General features: G+C 44.2%; 1 protein-coding gene and 1 long non-coding RNA gene across 8 annotated transcripts in view; both read left to right on the top strand.

The window, feature by feature from the left end:
* GALNT18 (polypeptide N-acetylgalactosaminyltransferase 18) overlaps positions 1 to 16,999 on the top strand; it is a 410,401-nt gene that overhangs the window by 178,867 nt on the left and 214,535 nt on the right. The window contains exons 1-2 of one of the 7 annotated variants that reach the window (XM_045038962.1): positions 2,141 to 2,359; positions 4,130 to 4,270. The exons of 5 other annotated variants lie outside the window; for them this stretch is intronic. In XM_045038962.1, the coding sequence (XP_044894897.1) occupies positions 4,231 to 4,270 (40 nt within the window). In that variant the 5' untranslated portion in view covers positions 2,141 to 2,359; positions 4,130 to 4,230. Of the gene's footprint in view, positions 1 to 2,140; positions 2,360 to 4,129; positions 4,271 to 16,999 lie in introns of those variants that run through there. One more of the 7 variants, XM_045038964.1, reaches the window with a different exon arrangement.
* LOC123380513 lies at positions 4,280 to 12,922 on the top strand. The gene is made up of 2 exons (XR_006586378.1): positions 4,280 to 5,605; positions 12,729 to 12,922. It is a non-coding gene; the product is annotated as an uncharacterized LOC123380513 (long non-coding RNA).

Raw genomic sequence — 16,999 nt, 5'->3', positions numbered from 1 at the left:
GCAAGGGAGCAAGATCTTGGGAGCAAGATCTGGGGCCTTCCTGGTGTGCATTTGCTCCTACCTTCCCCGGACTAGAGAGTCTGTAAGTTGAGAAAAGGACAGGCATCTTAGCAACTCGGGAGTCCGGGATCCAGAAACACAAAGCAAAACCTCATCTGTTCTGCCCTGTGGAATTTGGAAATTATGATGGCTAATACTGACAATAGGGGCCAAGGTTTGTCCCAGGGCTTCCAGCTCTCAAAGCACTTTCCCCTGTGTTCTCTCACACACTCAGGCAAGGTATAAACAGGCCTTACCAAATACAGGAATAAGAAATAAGTAGCTTCACTTTGGGCTGTCTCTGTGGAAGATGCATTATATAATATAGGCAGATTGTGTCTTGGAATAGTTTGTTCATGAAAGAGTAACATACAAAAAAAGTACTGTGCTTCGGAAACTCAATGAATCATCTCTGAAGCCTTAATAAAGAGAGAGTGAATAATAGAATAATATTAGCTTTTCCCACTTTATCAAGTGGGTATTTTCACCATTTAAAATGAGGCTGGTCAGATTCAAGATTCTGTGAGATTTAAACATCTGTTTCTCTTGCTTACTTTTTCATTCTCATCGATGTCTTGGTTGAATAGTTACAGGGCCGGAAAAATAATAACATTGAATTTTTTTTTTTTTAATGTAGACCATTAGAGTGCCGCGCACACCAGAGTCCTAGCCCAGTACGTGCTGAATAATTGACTGAAGGAATGAATTCTGACTTTTACCTTCTGCATATGAGATTGCTGTCAAGTCTTGGAGAAACGGTGCACCCTGGGCCCAATAGGATGGTCATTTTTTTTTTGGTCCCTGCTCATAGGTCCCTCTCATGGCATTACCCATGCCCAGCCTTCCTGTCTGAGCTCAGCTTCCTTAGAGCTGCTTTTCTGTCCAGTTTCCAAGCTGAGGTCGGTGTTGCACAGAGGCCTCTGCTCCAGTCAGCTAACAAATCTGTCCTTTGTACATCCCTGCTGTGTGCCTGGCTTCCAGCTAGACACAGCTCTGCGGGAAGAGCAGAGAGATAGGAGGTGCCAGGCACTTTGTTTGGCACTTTTCCTTCTCCGTCTCTATGGGAGATGCAAGGGAAGGAGATCCTGGCCCTTCCCTGATGCTATGCACTGTCGAGAAAGAGGAGTGGAGAGAGGAAGAGGTGGGGAATGAATGTTTGCTGATCCCCGCTCTGTACTGGGCTTTGGAAAAGTTTCTTGATGCTGGCATTTGGGCTGAATCATTCTTTGTCATGGGGGCTGCTCTGATCGTTGTTGGATGATTACTAGTTTTACTAGCATCCCTGGCTTCTGGCTTTTACCCCCTGGTGCTGGTAGTATGCCTCCCTCCGTCCCCACCACATGTGACAACCAAAGTTGTGTCCAGACATTGCCACTGGTTTAGGTACCAGGCCTGTATTAGCTCATATAAGCCTCAACAGTCCACAAGGCAGGTGTTACTAGCATCATTCTATACGTGAGGAAATGAAGCCTTGGAGAGGTTAAGACACATACCTAAAGCCATACAAAGGGGATTTGAAACCCACGTCTGCCCACCAGTGTCAGAGATCCTGGGAGGCCAGCCTCTTGCAAGTTCTTTGTAGTGGGTACCTCTGTCCAGATTTCTACTTTTCTAGGACCCTGAACTGTGACTTTTCTTCCTGTAGACCCGCGGCATCCTCATCCTGGCTTTGAGATCCTATTTGCAGTTGCCAGTTAAGTCTTTTTGTAGAAGAGAATAAGACAAGAACAAATGTGGTGAATATGTCAAGTTTTGACAATGCTCAGCCTTTCTTTTGGCTTTTGTGTCCTTTCTCCTGATCCCTTTTCTGTCTCTGTCTCTCTAGGTCAGAGTCTTAATCTCTCTGATAACTTGGAGTGGTGGAGTCCTTTCGGTTTGGGGGCTGTTGAGAGCTAACTGCTGCCATCACTGGAAGGGTTCCATCTGTCTGAAGCTGCCACCAGGACTTTACCAGTACCTGGTGTTGGAGTACCCTCTTCCCATGTACATTCCCCACTCCCTGCAAACCCTCCCTCCCAACAATTTCATGTGCTGTGTGAGTACTAAATTGGGGCAGTAGAGGTCTGTGTCTCTCTGGGTATCACAATGGGGACTCTGGGTCAGATCAGACATTGGGTCACAAGGCTATAAGGCGTGGCTGTGGGAACCATGCAGAACAAGGATGGACACAGGATAGGCCATGTGGTGGGCTGTGCTTCTTGGAGGTCAGGGCTGGAATGGTGCAGAAACCCAGGTGGATAAGGGCCGGCAGAGGGAACACAGGCAGCAGAGGGCAGAGTAAGAAGACCACAGTCCAGGGAAGACAGCCTCCAGGAGGGAGGTGAGTGATGTAGCCATCACCACGGAAGAGATATGCTGATGAGGCTGCCTCTGTTCCAGGATGGGGTCCTGAGCCCAGAGGTGAAGGAGATAGGATACAGCCTGCAGCCAGGAGCGAGAGAGCAGTGGGGGAGGCCAGACTGATGAGGAAAGGCTTTATTTCTAATTAACTTGCAAAGCAGAGAGCCGGACAGTGACATAAATGAAGATTTGGTCCTGTTGAAAGCTCATGGACTTGACACCCTGCCAGCTCATGGAGATGCTGACTGCATTGGGTGACTTTGTGGGCCAGAGGAAGGAATGTAGTATTGGGACAGGGACCTGGGGCTAAACTTCGGGGAACACAATCACACAGTCATAAAGGTGGGCACCTTCACACCTGCCTTGCAGAGCGAACATGAGGGCAAGAGGTACCATGTAAGTTGCTGGCATAGAACAGGAGCACTAGAAATGGTAACTGTCAGCACTATCCTTTGACTCCGCCAGGATCACAATTTACTCTCTGCTTCTGTGAAGTATTATTTATGATGGTGTCAAAACTTGAAAGATATGGGAAATTGTTAAGAGGAATATTAACAGCCTACCAGAGAAAACATTTTGGCATATTTCCATTTAATCTTCCTTGACGACAACTATAATCATTGCTATTGACAAGTTCTTATACTATAATGCAATCTCTTTTAACCCATCTCTACTTAACAACTCACAAATTCACCAATGTCCTCCATTGTCTTCCTTCTGTAATACTCACTGACTGAGGGCCACGACCTGCTGGACATTCACAGCACACAGGGACCCATACTATTCCTATGAACATTGCCCCCACCATTTTGGTAAATGCTTACTAAGGGTCAAAAAGCTCCATTTTTCACCCAGTCCTTCTTATGCTGGCTGAATGTGTTATTATAAGAACATAATTTAATTAGAGATTAAGTGAACCAGTGAAATATGGGTGAAAAGAGAGTCATTTGTTAAGGAAACCAAGCTGCAAGCATTGAATGGTTTGATAAGAGTCAGTCGATGTAGGCTGTTAGCTTAGTTGTGGGCAGGGCAACTGATAAAAGTTAGGAAAAATTTGTACATAATTCTATAAGAATTTTGCACTCAGATTGTTTTGTATGTGAGGTTAAGTTCCTTCTCCATTCTAAAGCCAAATCTGGGAACCACAGATGATATATAAAAGGTATGAGCTCTCAAAAAAAGGAACACATAGATTTCGAACTCCAACCTGGAGACCTGTCTCAAGTAGAGGCCTTAGCTCTACATCAATAGACTAGCCAGAAATGTTTCAAGTTGAAATAGTGTCTGAAGTTTATATAGTATATATGTACAATATTAGTGATCCCTATTTCATTCAGATTTTTTGGATTAACAGATTGGCTCATCCTGATAATACCAGATAAGAGAGTCATAACTTGAAATATTGTGTTTTGATGTGCCAAACCTTCTGAAAAACTCTAAATATATAACTGTCTCATTTAATTCATACAAGAACCCTTAGGGGGTATTCTTTAATCCAGCAAAAATTTATTAAGCTGCTGTTTTGTGCTGAACACTGTCCCAGGTGCTGGAGGTATAGGTGCAGAAAGGCCAGGTGTCTGCTCTCATGGAGCTTGTGTGTATGTGTTGGAGAAGGAGACGCAGAACATGAATAATAAACAAGATAATTTTAAGTAATAAGTACTACAAAGGAAACAAAACACAAAGTTATGATAAGAGTGGCTGGCAAGGGAACAGTTAGGGGTGATCAAGGAGGACCTCTCTTTGGCAGGCAACAAATGAGCTGGGACTTGAATGACACGAAGAGTGTGGTCCTGGGGTCTCAGCATTCTTGACTGAGGAAGCAGGAAGTGCAAAGATCCTGAGGTGAGAATGAGCCCTCAAGAAGGAAGCCCAGTGCTTCTGCAACATGGTGAGTGAGAGGAAGGGTGGGATGAACAGTAGCAGTGAAGTCCCTATAGACCAGAGTGAATAATTTGAATATTATACCAAGTGATAAGGGAAACTATTGTTGAGTTTTAAGTGTGGGAGTGATGTGATCTGATTTATGTTTTTAAAAGTTCACTGTGGCTACTGTGGCTGATGGATTGCTGGGTGCAAGGGGACTGGTATGGGAGTGGTTAAACTAGCTAGGAGGCCACTACAGAGATCCAGGACAGAAATAGAGTGTAGACCATCACAGTGAGAACAACAGAGTCAGAGAGGTAGACAGAGTCAGGATAATATGGGATCTGCACAAGAAAGCTCAGTGTCTTCTCCAGGCCACTCCACAGGGCCCTCCCTCCCCCCAGGTACAGTCTTTCCTTCTTCCCACCCTCGTTATAATAACCTTTCATCTACTCCTCTGCAGTGTCTATCAGAACCCACAAAGAGATAGTAGGCTGCCTGTTCTTTAGAAAAGTGTAATTGATAAAGAGGAAAGCTCTTCCTACGTAAGAACGGTCTCCTATTTTGTTTTCCTGGCATGCCCATTATTGAAGTTGATAATGTACTGCTGGGTAAATTTGGGCTGGTGGCTAAACCCAGGAACTGCTGATTGGGCTCCTGTGAATCAGGCAAGAGTTGACTCTTCCTGTAATTGGATCCAGTTTGCAGTATTGTGCCATCTGGAGTGTTGCTGATGGATGGGGAGATCCCAGACTTCTTAGTGATGGATGAATCACAGGGGAGGGGCCTCCCATTTTCCAAGTGAAAGATGACTTTCTAGTAATAAGACAATGTCAGTAGGTAATCACAATTCTATTTCTGTTTTCTACCAACTCTTTTAAATAGGTGGAAAATGTTTGCAAAGACCCTTTCTCCCTATTCATTCATTCATTCATTCATTCATTCATTCATTCAGCAAACTTATAATGAGCTCACAGCTCTAATTCCTTGCTTTGTGTCCTTAGATAAGTTTTGTCCTTAGACTTGACTTTCCTGAGCCTCAGCTGTGAAACAAGGATGCTGATAACACATACCTCTTAAGATTATGAAAATGTAATAAAAGAATGGATGTGATGCACTTTGCAAAGTGTCTGGCACATATTCAAGTTGGGGATCTTAGAGAAGGTGAAGGAGGGCTGGCTTGGGAGAAGCACATGCCCGTTTCTTGGTTAAAGCCTTTACTGATGACACTCTTTCTGTCCTGGAATATTTGTAGCAGAAGTTTCCAGTATTAAGGGACCTCTAGGAGCCTCTACTACATCTTATATAACCATGATTGCCCTAACTCAGGGATTCACAAGGACTTTAAGGCCCCTTCCTGGTACGTCTTCACATTTTTCTACTTAGCCTTTGTTTTACACCTTTGGAACACCAGTCCTTTGTACCTAGTACCTTTGTACCTAGCTTGGTCTCTGAGGTTTTCCACTTTGAGGGAAGCTGTTGTGCCTGAATTTCTTTCTTTCTTTTTTTTTAAATATAAATTATTGTCAAGTTGGTTTCTATATAACACCCAGTGCTCATCCCAACAGGTGCCCTCCTTCATGCCCATCACTCACTTTCCCCTCTCCCCTACCCCCCATCAAACCTCAGTTTGTTCTCAGTCCCTAAGAGTCTCTTATGGTTTGCCTTTCTCCCTCTTGGTAACTTTTTTTCCCCCTTCCCCTCCCCCATAGTCTTCTGTTAAGTTTCTCAATATCTACCTATGAGTGAAAGAAAACATACGGTACCTGTCTTTCTCTGACTGACTTATTTCACTTAGCATAATACCCTCCAGTTCCATCCACATTGCTGCAAATGGCCAGATTTCATTCTTTTTCATTGCCAAGTAGTATTCCATTGTATATATTAACCACATCTTCTTTATCCATTCACCTATCATGACTACACTTCATTCTCAGCTTCTGCTTATGTGCCTTTGCTCGTAATGAGTAAATGAATATGGCTGCTTAAGACTAGAGCTCATATGGTTTCCTCTGGAAGGCCTAGAGCCCTGTTCTTGCAGGTTCCTTCATTCCTTGAGTTGATGACTCTTGATGTGTGGCCAGTCCCACGAGACATACCCTCTCCAAAGGTTAAATTCATTTATGGGAAGTTTGTATAGCAAATCCCCTGTTGGAGATTCACATTCATCAGTAGCATAGTCCAGTCTCTGCGAAGTACATCAGTAAGGAAACATATTTAATTTTATTTAACCCTCCATTCCTATTCACACTTTGGAAAACACTGCTCTTCATTTTATTTTGTTGGGTGACCTTAGGAATCAAAGTTGGAAATCTAAGCTTCCAAATCCCAACTCCAAATGCTCAGCTCAGAACTTCAAGTTGCTAACAAAATTGCTGACCTGATTTCTTATACCTTTCTATTCATGTCTCTTGGGCTGGATCAGATTTTTTATTTAAGATGTAATTTCAGGGTTTATTGACACACTCCTCATCCTCCTTCCCTTGGCAAAACCAAGGGGCTCTGGAAGATTCATGTTGGACTTCTCTGTTCATATACTCAAACCACAGAGTGTAAGATTGGCTTATAACTCCACATTACTGCATTTTCCTTTGGTGGAATTAGGCATCTGATTTGTGACATTCCCAGATGATCAGGGTTAGGGTTGTAAAATTAAAATACTTTCCCTCCCCTGAGCACATTAGTCTCACATCAGCTTTGAATAGTGGCACCATAGACTGGATTCATCTCTCTGACTTGGCCACAGTGGAAATGCCCCAAGATGCGGAGTGTGGATACTGACAGAACGGAAGAAGAACTGCTGTTAAATTTTACCCTGCTCCCCTACAGAGTTAAAAACAAGAAAGACTGAAGCTGTATAGAAACTGGGAATGTGTGTGTGTGGTAGATGCCAGAGGGAAGAAAGGAAACTGGCAAATTGTATGAGGCATGACTCTGCATCTATCTCAGCCTAAAGGTGCCTTGTCTCGTGTGGCCGAGTTGGGTCTGGGTGGTGGTTGGTGCTGTCGGGAAGATGGTGAGTTTTAGCTGAACTTTGTAGGGAACAAAGATGATTCCAGTTATCTTGGATGTGGTGACCCTGGGCATGCATGGTCCCTTGGAGTCAGTCATCCTTCTCAGACAAGGTAGCTAGTGACAAATACAGACTGCGGGAAACAGATTGTTAAGGCCACATGGGATCCTACACTGGAGGTGCTTAAGAAGGGACTGAGTTCCTAGGCTCAAGCGTCTGGCTTATGCTTCCTCTTAATATGGTAAGTTCTGCTGGGAACTTGACTTTCATATTCCTGCATTTAGATTCTACTCCCGGTACTTTATTCTTTTGTTTCCTCTTATTCCTGATGGTGGTGATGATGACGGAGATGATAATGGTGGTATTTGATAGTAGTATTATGATACTGTGATTTACAATAAGAAATACATATTTGGTTTTAACTGTCCCCCACCCTCGTGGTACAGAGCTCCTAAAACTCTTGGAGTTTCCTAAGTGATGTGAAATATAAAGGTCTTTTATTATGTTAATAAAATGACTTTTGGAAAGCCCCTAGGTCAACTAGGGATAGGGAGTTGTCATCAGAGAAGCCAACCAAGTGATAATAGAGTTGGAACTTTCATCCCCACCCACCCCAGACCTCCATGGAGGAGAGACGGCCTGGAGATTGAGTTCAGTCACCAGTTGCCAATGATTTAATCCATAATGCCTATGTAATGAAGCTTCCAAAATAACCCAATAGGACAAGGTCCAGAGAGCTTCTGGGTTGGGTAACATGTGAAGGTTTGGGGAGAGTGACATTCTCAGAGAGCATGGATCCTCTGAGCCCCCTCCCCATGCCTCCCCCTAAGCATCTGTTCCTAGCTGTTCCTGAGTTTATAATAGATTGGTAATCTAGTAAGGAAATGTGTCTCTGAGTTCTGTGACCTGCTCTAGCAAATTAATTGAACCCAGGGAGGAGTTTGTTGGAACCTCTAATCTATTTATAGCTGGTCCATCAGAAGCACAGGTGACAACATGGACTTATGGTTGGTGTCTGAAGTTGGGGGCAGTCATGTAGGATGGAGCCCTTAACTTACATGATCTGATGCTATCTCCAAGTAGGTAGTGTCAGAATTCTGTTGAGTTGTAGGACACCCAGCTGGTATCAGAGAATTGGTTGGTAGTGTGGAAAAAAAACACATTCATTGTAAACATTTGTCAAGCATTTCCTGTATGCCAGGTACTCTGCCAGGTTCTCACAGCAGCCCTTGAAGATATTTATATTAACCCCATTTTATTGATGAGAAAATAGAGGCACAGGGAGGGTAAGTGACTTGACACCCGCGATCTGAACCTAGGCAGTCTTCTACTAGAGCTGGGCTCTGAACCCTTAGGATATGGCTTCTGGTCTGCTGCCACATGCTAGATGGGAGCAGGTTGGAGAAGGAAAGCAAGAAATTCCTACTTACCTTTCGGTTACAACTGGGAGACCCAGGGGTGGGTGTTCCTCATGTGCTGTCTTTGAAATAAACCTTGAGGTATAGACGTCATCATTTCCATTTTGTAAACAACAGCCATTTACTGAACACCACTGTGTGCTAGAAACTGACCTAGAAACCTTCAACATTATCCCTGATTCTTCTAACAATTTTTCAAGAGGACTAATATTATCTGCTTTTACAGATGAGAGAGTTGAGGCTTCCAGAGATTAAGCTTTTTGCCGAGTATATGCAGTAGTGTTGAGCTATGTACACAACCATGAGTTTTTAATGAATGAGGAGTTACTGTTTCTTGAGTGGTCTCTGGACTTAGGCTGTAAAGAGAAACCAAATAAAAGATCCATCCAGATGAGGAAAAGCCACCCTGTTGAGGCCCAAGTGGCTTGAAAGTCAGGGGAACGAGGTATCACCTCATCACCTCGGGAGATTTAGAAAGCAGATTCGTTACTGCTGTGTGCTTTTGTCTGTTGCTGGCTTGAGACAGTTCTTCCCTCTGTTCTCAGGTCTCTTGGCTTTTGTGGTGCGGTTGTTGGTTCTAAAGGGGCAACTACGCCTGTGAGACTGTGAGGTGAATCAACAAGTGACCCAGAAGGTGGCATCCGGTGTCCACTCCTTTCTGTGTGCCCTACAGCCAGACACTAAGCTGGCAGGACATCCGTGCAGATACGTTGGATTAAATGCTTGGTCCTGACACCCAGATGATGCCTGGTGTTACTAGAGCACCGGGATACAATTTGGAGTGATTGTCTCTTGCTATGAAGGACTATTCCGCCCCCCTCCATTAACTCATTAATTCTGGTTGAGCCAATAAAACTCATCATACAATATTCATTTTAGATTTTAAAAATCAAATTTTGAGTCAATGCTAAATGGATCATAGGTATTCTTTCCTTCTGTGAGAAATGAGCGTTTCATTACCGATTCCATCTATTTGAATTGCCTGTAACGGGCAGGATTTGTTCCTTGGACTCAGCGTGGCTGTGGATACCCAGAGAGTCTGTCTTGCTTGTGGAGGGGAGGGGGGGCCTCGGAAGGTCCCTTCTTCATTTACTTGTGTGGCTGTAGTGTAGAAGCTACAGCTGACATGCTGGGGCCATCCACTCTGCTGCCCTGGCACTCTGCTGTCAGCCTTCCCAGGGCACAGATTCCGGGGTGAGAGGGGGAAGTGAAATTGTGTTGAATGATTAAATGAATATGCATCAGAAGATACCCAGCAAGTGCTTTGAATCATAGAGATTATCAGCGGACACTGCACATAGCCATATGAAAACCAAATCCATCGGGAGGTTTTAGATCTGCTTTGGGAAACGCAGAGAAATGGCTCAGCAGGAAGGGCTCCTGCAGCCTGCTGTTTGCTCCTTTGAGTGAATCAATCGGCTTTTTAAAACCCAGGCTTTAATTGGTTATGCCCAGGGAGAGGGTTTTCGATACATCCCCCATCTGGCAGGACTAATTGTTCTTTGCGTTCAGTGAATAGATCGGTGCCCTGAGCCTGGGAAGGAGGCCTGGAAGGTGTTCGTGCCTATAAATGTCATTGCTCATGGCTGTTTGATGATAGTGAGTCTTTTCTGCCATCTGACTCTTGCAAATGATTTCTAGGATATATCTTATATCTGAACAGCTGCCACAGAGCTCCTGGGATGACAAAGAGCTGAGGTGCCCTTGTATGGCCAGAACATCTGATGGAGAGCCACCTGGCATCACAGGCCTGCCTTCTGACCTGCCTGGTGATAATGGCCCTATGAGAACCAAAGAAATAAGCAAGGTGGACAACCTCTCTCTGGACATCTGCTAGGCTCCCACATCTGGCCTCTGTGGGTGCTCCTCCCTGACTCAGTGGAAACTCTACCTATGCCCCCTTGTTACCCATGTCCCCAGTATCTGCCAGAGCCCACCTTTAGGGTTTGGGTATTGACGTCCAGTGAAGATGGCTCTGCCAGAATGATAATGCTATTTGGATGCCTTACCCAATTTTGGATACACCAGATAGACCCTCCGGCAGCCCATGTTGAGCTGTCTCAGTTTCCTTGAGAACTAGTACAATACAGCATGATTTGGAAAGACAATAAGTCAAAGGCCTTATAAAACTTCTTGGTGTGTCTGCTGCGAAGGACCTTCAGGGCAGGGCTGCCCCTGACACACAAGTCAGAGATGATCCTACAGAGGGCTTGCATTCCCTCATAACTCTGGCCACACGATCAACCATTCTGGAAACAGCAGTACCTATGCATGCAGGTCCCTGGACTGTGCTGAAATGCTCCATCACTGAGCCCCCATCCATTGGTTAACTTGTTCAGATGTTTAATATTTATTATAGCAGGTATATGTTACATATGAGCATTAAAATACATATTATGTAGATATTTAATTACTAGCATTCCTATGAGGTGAGCCACATTGTGAGGCAATATTGAGTAGTGGCTGGGACCCCTGGGGCTAGAACCAGACCATGTGTATTCAAATCCCAGTTCTGCTCACCATCAGCTCTGTGACCTTGGGCATGTTGCTTAATATAACCTTTCTATGCCTCAGTTTCCTATCTATATAATATGATAATACCTACTTCATAGAGTTGTTATAAAGAATAAGTGTTAACACATATAATGCTTGTTGAACAGGGCCTGGCACTTAGTTAATTCCTATACGAGTGTTCGCTATTATTGTTGTTATCATCATCTTACAAATGAAAAGTCTGAAGTACAGAGAAACTAAGAACATTCCTTAAGTCACCAGTGTTTACATGGAAGTTCCAGCATTAAAACCAGCCCTGGATGGAATTGGTTGCATCTTCTCTCTAGGGAGAGACCTGCCACGGGGATTCCATATTCATGTGGGTTCTGTGGACAGTGGGGGAGACAAGTGGACATTTGTCTCCTCATGAAATACTCTTGTTTACATCTCTTGCCCACGCTGTTATCTAAGTGAGGTTCAGCTGAGATGAATAGGTTTCAACTTTCTGCATTTGAATCTCCTTCTAGCACCATATCCTTGAGATGTACCCCCACCCCAAGTCAAAGGTTGGAACTTCAGGGGTCCTACATCTCTTGCTCACCTATTTGCTAACAGTGGCCTCTTTCCACCCATGTGCAAATACCTGCTCATTTCATTTTCATTAACAATGCTCCCACATTTATTTGGCTGGGGGATCAAATAAGATAAATACCATAAAACTCAGGGCACGGCATATAGTGAGTGCTCACTAAATGTTAGCTACTGCTACTATTGTTATTATTGCCAAGTCTTCTTCTTTCCAAGTTTGGGGCATATTTCACTTTGCCTACATAACATAGCAGTGGGTTCTTATTTTTCTCCACTTCTAGGGCAAACCAGTCCTCCCTTCTTTCCCTTCTTTATATCCCCAAGGAGAAGCACCAATGTGGGTCAAGGGCGAGGGCATGTTTGGGCTTTGGGGCCTGCAATGGAGCATCCTTTGTGAAGAGCAAAGAAGTTAAAGCTCTTACCTCTTAGGGTGGGCTGTCTTTGGTCTTTACTCTGCAGCTTCTTTCTGGGGAGCATAGCCTTTTAGGAATCCACCTGATGGTCTGGACCCAGAGTTGTCTCCCACTTGGAAGTGACCCTCTCACCCTAAGAAGGATGCCAGTTGGGTCCAAGAGAAGGGATGCCTGGACTAAATGGACCAGACTAGCTCTACTGTGCAGCCCAGGGCCAGGAGTTCACGTATGATTTGGGACCAAATACAAAAATTTCCAAGATTTATTGAGGATTTATGATGTGCCAGGTATTGCTTCCTGGATCTTCCACCTAATCCTTTGTGGGAGGAAGAATGATGGTGCCCAGAGATATTCACATCCTAATCCTCAGAATCTGTAAATATGGTCTATTACATAGCATGAGGGAGTTCATTTTGCTAATCAATTTACCTTGAGATGGATTGTCCTGGATTACCTGGGTGGGCCCAGTGTAAACACAGGTCTTTATAAGTGAAAGGGAGAGGCACAATAGAGTTTTTCAATGTGAGAAGTACTCAACTCCCCCTTTTTGACTCTAAGGATGGAGGAAGAGAACCATGAGTCAAGGAATGGGCACAGCTTATAGAAGTTGGAAAAAAGCAAGAAAATGGATTCTCTCTAGAGCCTCCAGGAGGATCATGGCTCTGCTGACACCTGTTTAGCCCAGTGAGACCCATTTCAGATTTTTGACCTCCAGTATAGTTAAGACAATAAATTAGTGTCATTTGACATCACTAAATTTGTGGTAATTTGTTCCAGCAGCAATAAGAAACTAATGTACCCTATATAATGGTATAATTATTATCTCTCTTTTATAGATGAGGGTCCTGAAGTTTAGAAAGGGTAAACTTGTGCATTGTCACAGATAGTAAGGCTTAGGGCTAGGACCTATGGCCAGATATTTGATTCCAGAGCCTGGGCTCATCACCATCATATTATCCTGCTGCCTGACCCCAGATATCATATAGAGCATGATCATTTTTATCATCTTTGTGTACTTTTCTTTCAGGAATTTGCACTGGGGGCAGGGGGTGGCCAAGGAAATTGGGATTCAACTCTTGGCTGCTTCTCTATCTCTTTGCTTTGGAAACATGAGCTTTATGTACGGTAGAAAGGAGGATGGAGGCCTGGCTTGCAGATGTGCTGGATGGCCTGACCCGCTCCAGTCCCGGCTGCACCTCTTGCATTTGTGTGATAGGGTTTCTGGACAATGATCTGGGTTTGCTCTGCCCTTGTTGGCAATCAGTGTGTGGACACCTTCAAGCTTAGCCACTGATGTAACACTATGTGGGGACTCACATGAGGGGAGAGGAAAAATAATTTTGATTTGTACCCAAAATGGTTGGAAGGATAAATGAGTATTTCCAATGGATCGAACCTTTACATACTTACTAGATATAATTTGTATTAGCATTTCCTGAAGCCAAATAATATTCATGCGATATAATACTCTTTTTACAATAATGCTGTGAAGAGAATCTTTCACAGGAGGAAGGATGTGGAGTGGTTTTTAAATAGGGGGTAGAGAAGATAAAGAGCATTTATTGACTATTTACTGTGAATAAAAGCACAACAGAGAGTAGCTTAAGGGAGCAAAAGACAAGAAGGTTGAAGAAGAATGGAAAGAAGTGGGGATGTGTGAGCTGGGGTGGGCAGACAGGTATGAGGAGGGCCAAGGCAGCTACTAGCAAGGTACCCCCAGTAGCGCTGTCCTGTCCTTGTGGCTAGTAGCTATGTGTGGCTGTTGAACACTTGATACGTAAAGTCCAAATTGAGATGTGCTCCAAGCATGAAATATACAACCAAGTCAAAGATTTCAAATGGAAACAATAATTTAAAAGTAACTCATTCATCATTTTTAGGTTGATTGTATAGTGAAATGATATTTTAGGTATGTTGGTTTAAATAAAATACTTATTAAAATTATCTTATAAAATAAAATAAAATTACTTATTACTTTTTTGCTATTTTTAATGGGGATACTAGAACATTTAAAATTACACATGTGACTTGCATTCTATTGGTATCAGACGGGGCTGGCCTCATGGGTAGAAGTGGAACCTATGGCATAATATGCTAGGGAGGCAATTTGACCTTGTTGAAAGAAAGAGCTTCTAATCAATGGCCATGACTAAAGAAGAGAGGCAGGAACACCCCATCATAAGTAGTAGGTAAGCAGAAATAGAGGCCAAAACCTTCTTCACAAGGCCTTTGTGGGATTGCTGCTTTGAGATCAGGGATAGACCAGGTCACTCTCAGAGTTCTTCTGATGTGTAAAGAACTGTGAGTGTGTTAGTGGATTTTTGTGTAGTAATCACATTTTCCCCGTTTTATTGTTTGTACTTTTCTGGCTATTCTGTCTGGCCTTGAGAAAACACAGCAGTATTCTTTCAAAAGTCTAGAGTAGGCAAGGGTCTTTGTTCAAGGATGTTTCCTCCATGCTCCTGAGGCCTTTGGGGCCCTGTCAATGTCAATGGCAGACCCTAAGTAACTTGGTTCAGAGCAGAAACTGTGTGCCTCAGAAGGGCATCCTGCCCTAGGACAGCTGCCCAGTCACCAGTGAACTCCTGCAGGGGCACAGCTTGGGGAATTTTCATTCCCTGAAAGTCTGCCCTGCCCATCCCTCTGTGGCCCAGGGGATGTGCACATTTCTGGAGCAGCAGAAGGGCTGGTGTGAGATCCCCAGAGGCTGGGCTCTCTGTTGTCCCTGCCCAGCCCAAGAGGTCTGTGACATTTGCCAAGCCAGTGATCAGTATAAGCTACTCCTAGCAGCAAGGAGAAACTTGAAACCCTGTAGAGAAGAAATGTTTGTAGGCTTTGGAGCAGAACTCATCTGCGTGATACTCTAATTACACATTGGAGACTAGCACAACACTCCCCACATTCATTTGATTGCATGTCCTTGGAAGGAATACTCTTGCATTTCTCTACAAACAGGCTACTGCTCTGGCTTCCTGCCAGCTTAGACTGGCTTTGCCCTGGGTGTTCCTCTACCTCAGGCCATTGGGCCATCAGGGCTGCCTAGAATCATACCACCTGAGCCAGGCAGGATGGGGGGCTCTACTGGCCTCTCAGGGCAAGGAGTGGCACACAAGAAAGCTCCTCTATTCTAGGACAGCAGAGGATATGCAAGCACTTCACATGTATTATGTTATCTGATCCTTCCAACCACCTAATGGGGTGTGTATGTATATGTGTGTGTGTGTCTGACACACACAGATTTGTCCCATTTCAGAGTCCCAAATATTGCCTACCTTAATCTATCATTTCAGAGACTTAGTGAAACCAAGGAGGTCAGAGCCCGTGGAATCTCCAGATAGAGGTAGTAAAGACAGAGTGGGAAGAAGGAGAAGAAGGTAGAGAAGAAAGTGATATGCTCATTCATTTATTCACTCATTTGTTCATTATGTTTTGGCCTTTGGTAGGTCAGATACTGAAATTAGTAAAGACAAGCTCCTGCCCTGGAGAAGCTCATGGAGTAACAGACAGTTGTGCCGAGTGGAACTGTGGGCAGTCTTCACATGGTTCTTTAGGGTACAGACTAGAAAACACTGGGTTCTTCCACAGGGAGCCTATGCATAGAGGAGGAGGCATTTGACTTAGACTTTAGGAGGAATCATGCACTCAGTACAGAGGGAACCACATGAGGAAAAGCCCAGAGGTTGGGGGTACATTGGCTTATTGGGGGGTGATGACTGGTCATTCCCTGGGTAGGACTGTAGTGGTAGGATGAGGATGGATTAGGAGGGGCCTTGGCTGTTATAGCAGGTCTTGTGGTAGGGTGTGGCAGAACCATTCCTTCTTCCCTTCATTTACTTATTCAACTACCTTTACATATTGGTATCCACCATTGTTAGCAGATAGGGGGTCTTGGCTGGGTTAGGATGGGGCCATCAGCTTGAACAAAGGCATCTCATGACTATTGTTTCCCACTCAGTTGGATTTGAGGAACCTGATATCAGAGCACAGTCCCTGGAACCAAAACCATGCTGAAATTCAGAGAAAAGGCAGGGACTCCTGTTGGCTGTCAGACATATCTCCATGGAGGGAGTGGAGATTTATTGAGTGTTAAATGTCAGTATCGATGTAATAAAGATGGTACACTGTAAGTAATAAGCACTTTCCAGGTGAGGAACCATTTTCAATAAGTTGTCAACCTGTCTGATACTATGAATTATTTTTTTTAAAAAGGAGAAGACGATGAAGAAACCCCACTTGGAGTTATTTAACTTTCAGATCAGTTCCTCAGCTCTGTCCCTTCTTGACAGGACCATCAGTGTCCTGTGGTACCCAAGGGCCTTGGCGTTTGCACACACTTCATCTCTTAAAAAAACATCCTGATATTCTTCTTGTTTTCTTTCCAGTGATGAGGACAGATTTGATGGGGAATAGATTTGTGACCTTCAGAGGGCCTTGTGACAGGCAGAGAATTTTCAGGAAATGAATAGAGGAGAAAAGGAAGGCAAGAAGGGCAGGGGGAGGTGCACGACACCTGGGATAGTCAAAGCATCTGACAAATGTGGTCAGGTGTTAGCTGGGACTCACTCAACTCTCCCATCGTTCCAGATAATTTCACAGCCCCTGGAAGTACAGTCCTCTGTGTAGATTCCTGCTCATTCCCATGAGTTAAGACTGCCCCTGCATCCTGGGTTCCCAATTTTCCATGGGCTACCTATGAGATGTGCTCACTGTGCTCATAGTCAGTGTGTTTTACAAAGAGAATTCATAAAAGGCTCAGGTGCACAGTAGGCCTTCTCTAAACAGATTTAGTAGGACAGCAGCTTTAATTGGCTTCAGAAACCTAGAATACC

Source organism: Felis catus, chromosome D1, assembly GCF_018350175.1.
Source record: "Felis catus isolate Fca126 chromosome D1, F.catus_Fca126_mat1.0, whole genome shotgun sequence".
In the NCBI taxonomy this organism is placed as follows: domain Eukaryota; kingdom Metazoa; phylum Chordata; class Mammalia; order Carnivora; family Felidae; genus Felis; species Felis catus.
Note: the sequence above shows the minus strand (reverse complement) of the source record. Positions and strands in the feature narration are given on the sequence as shown.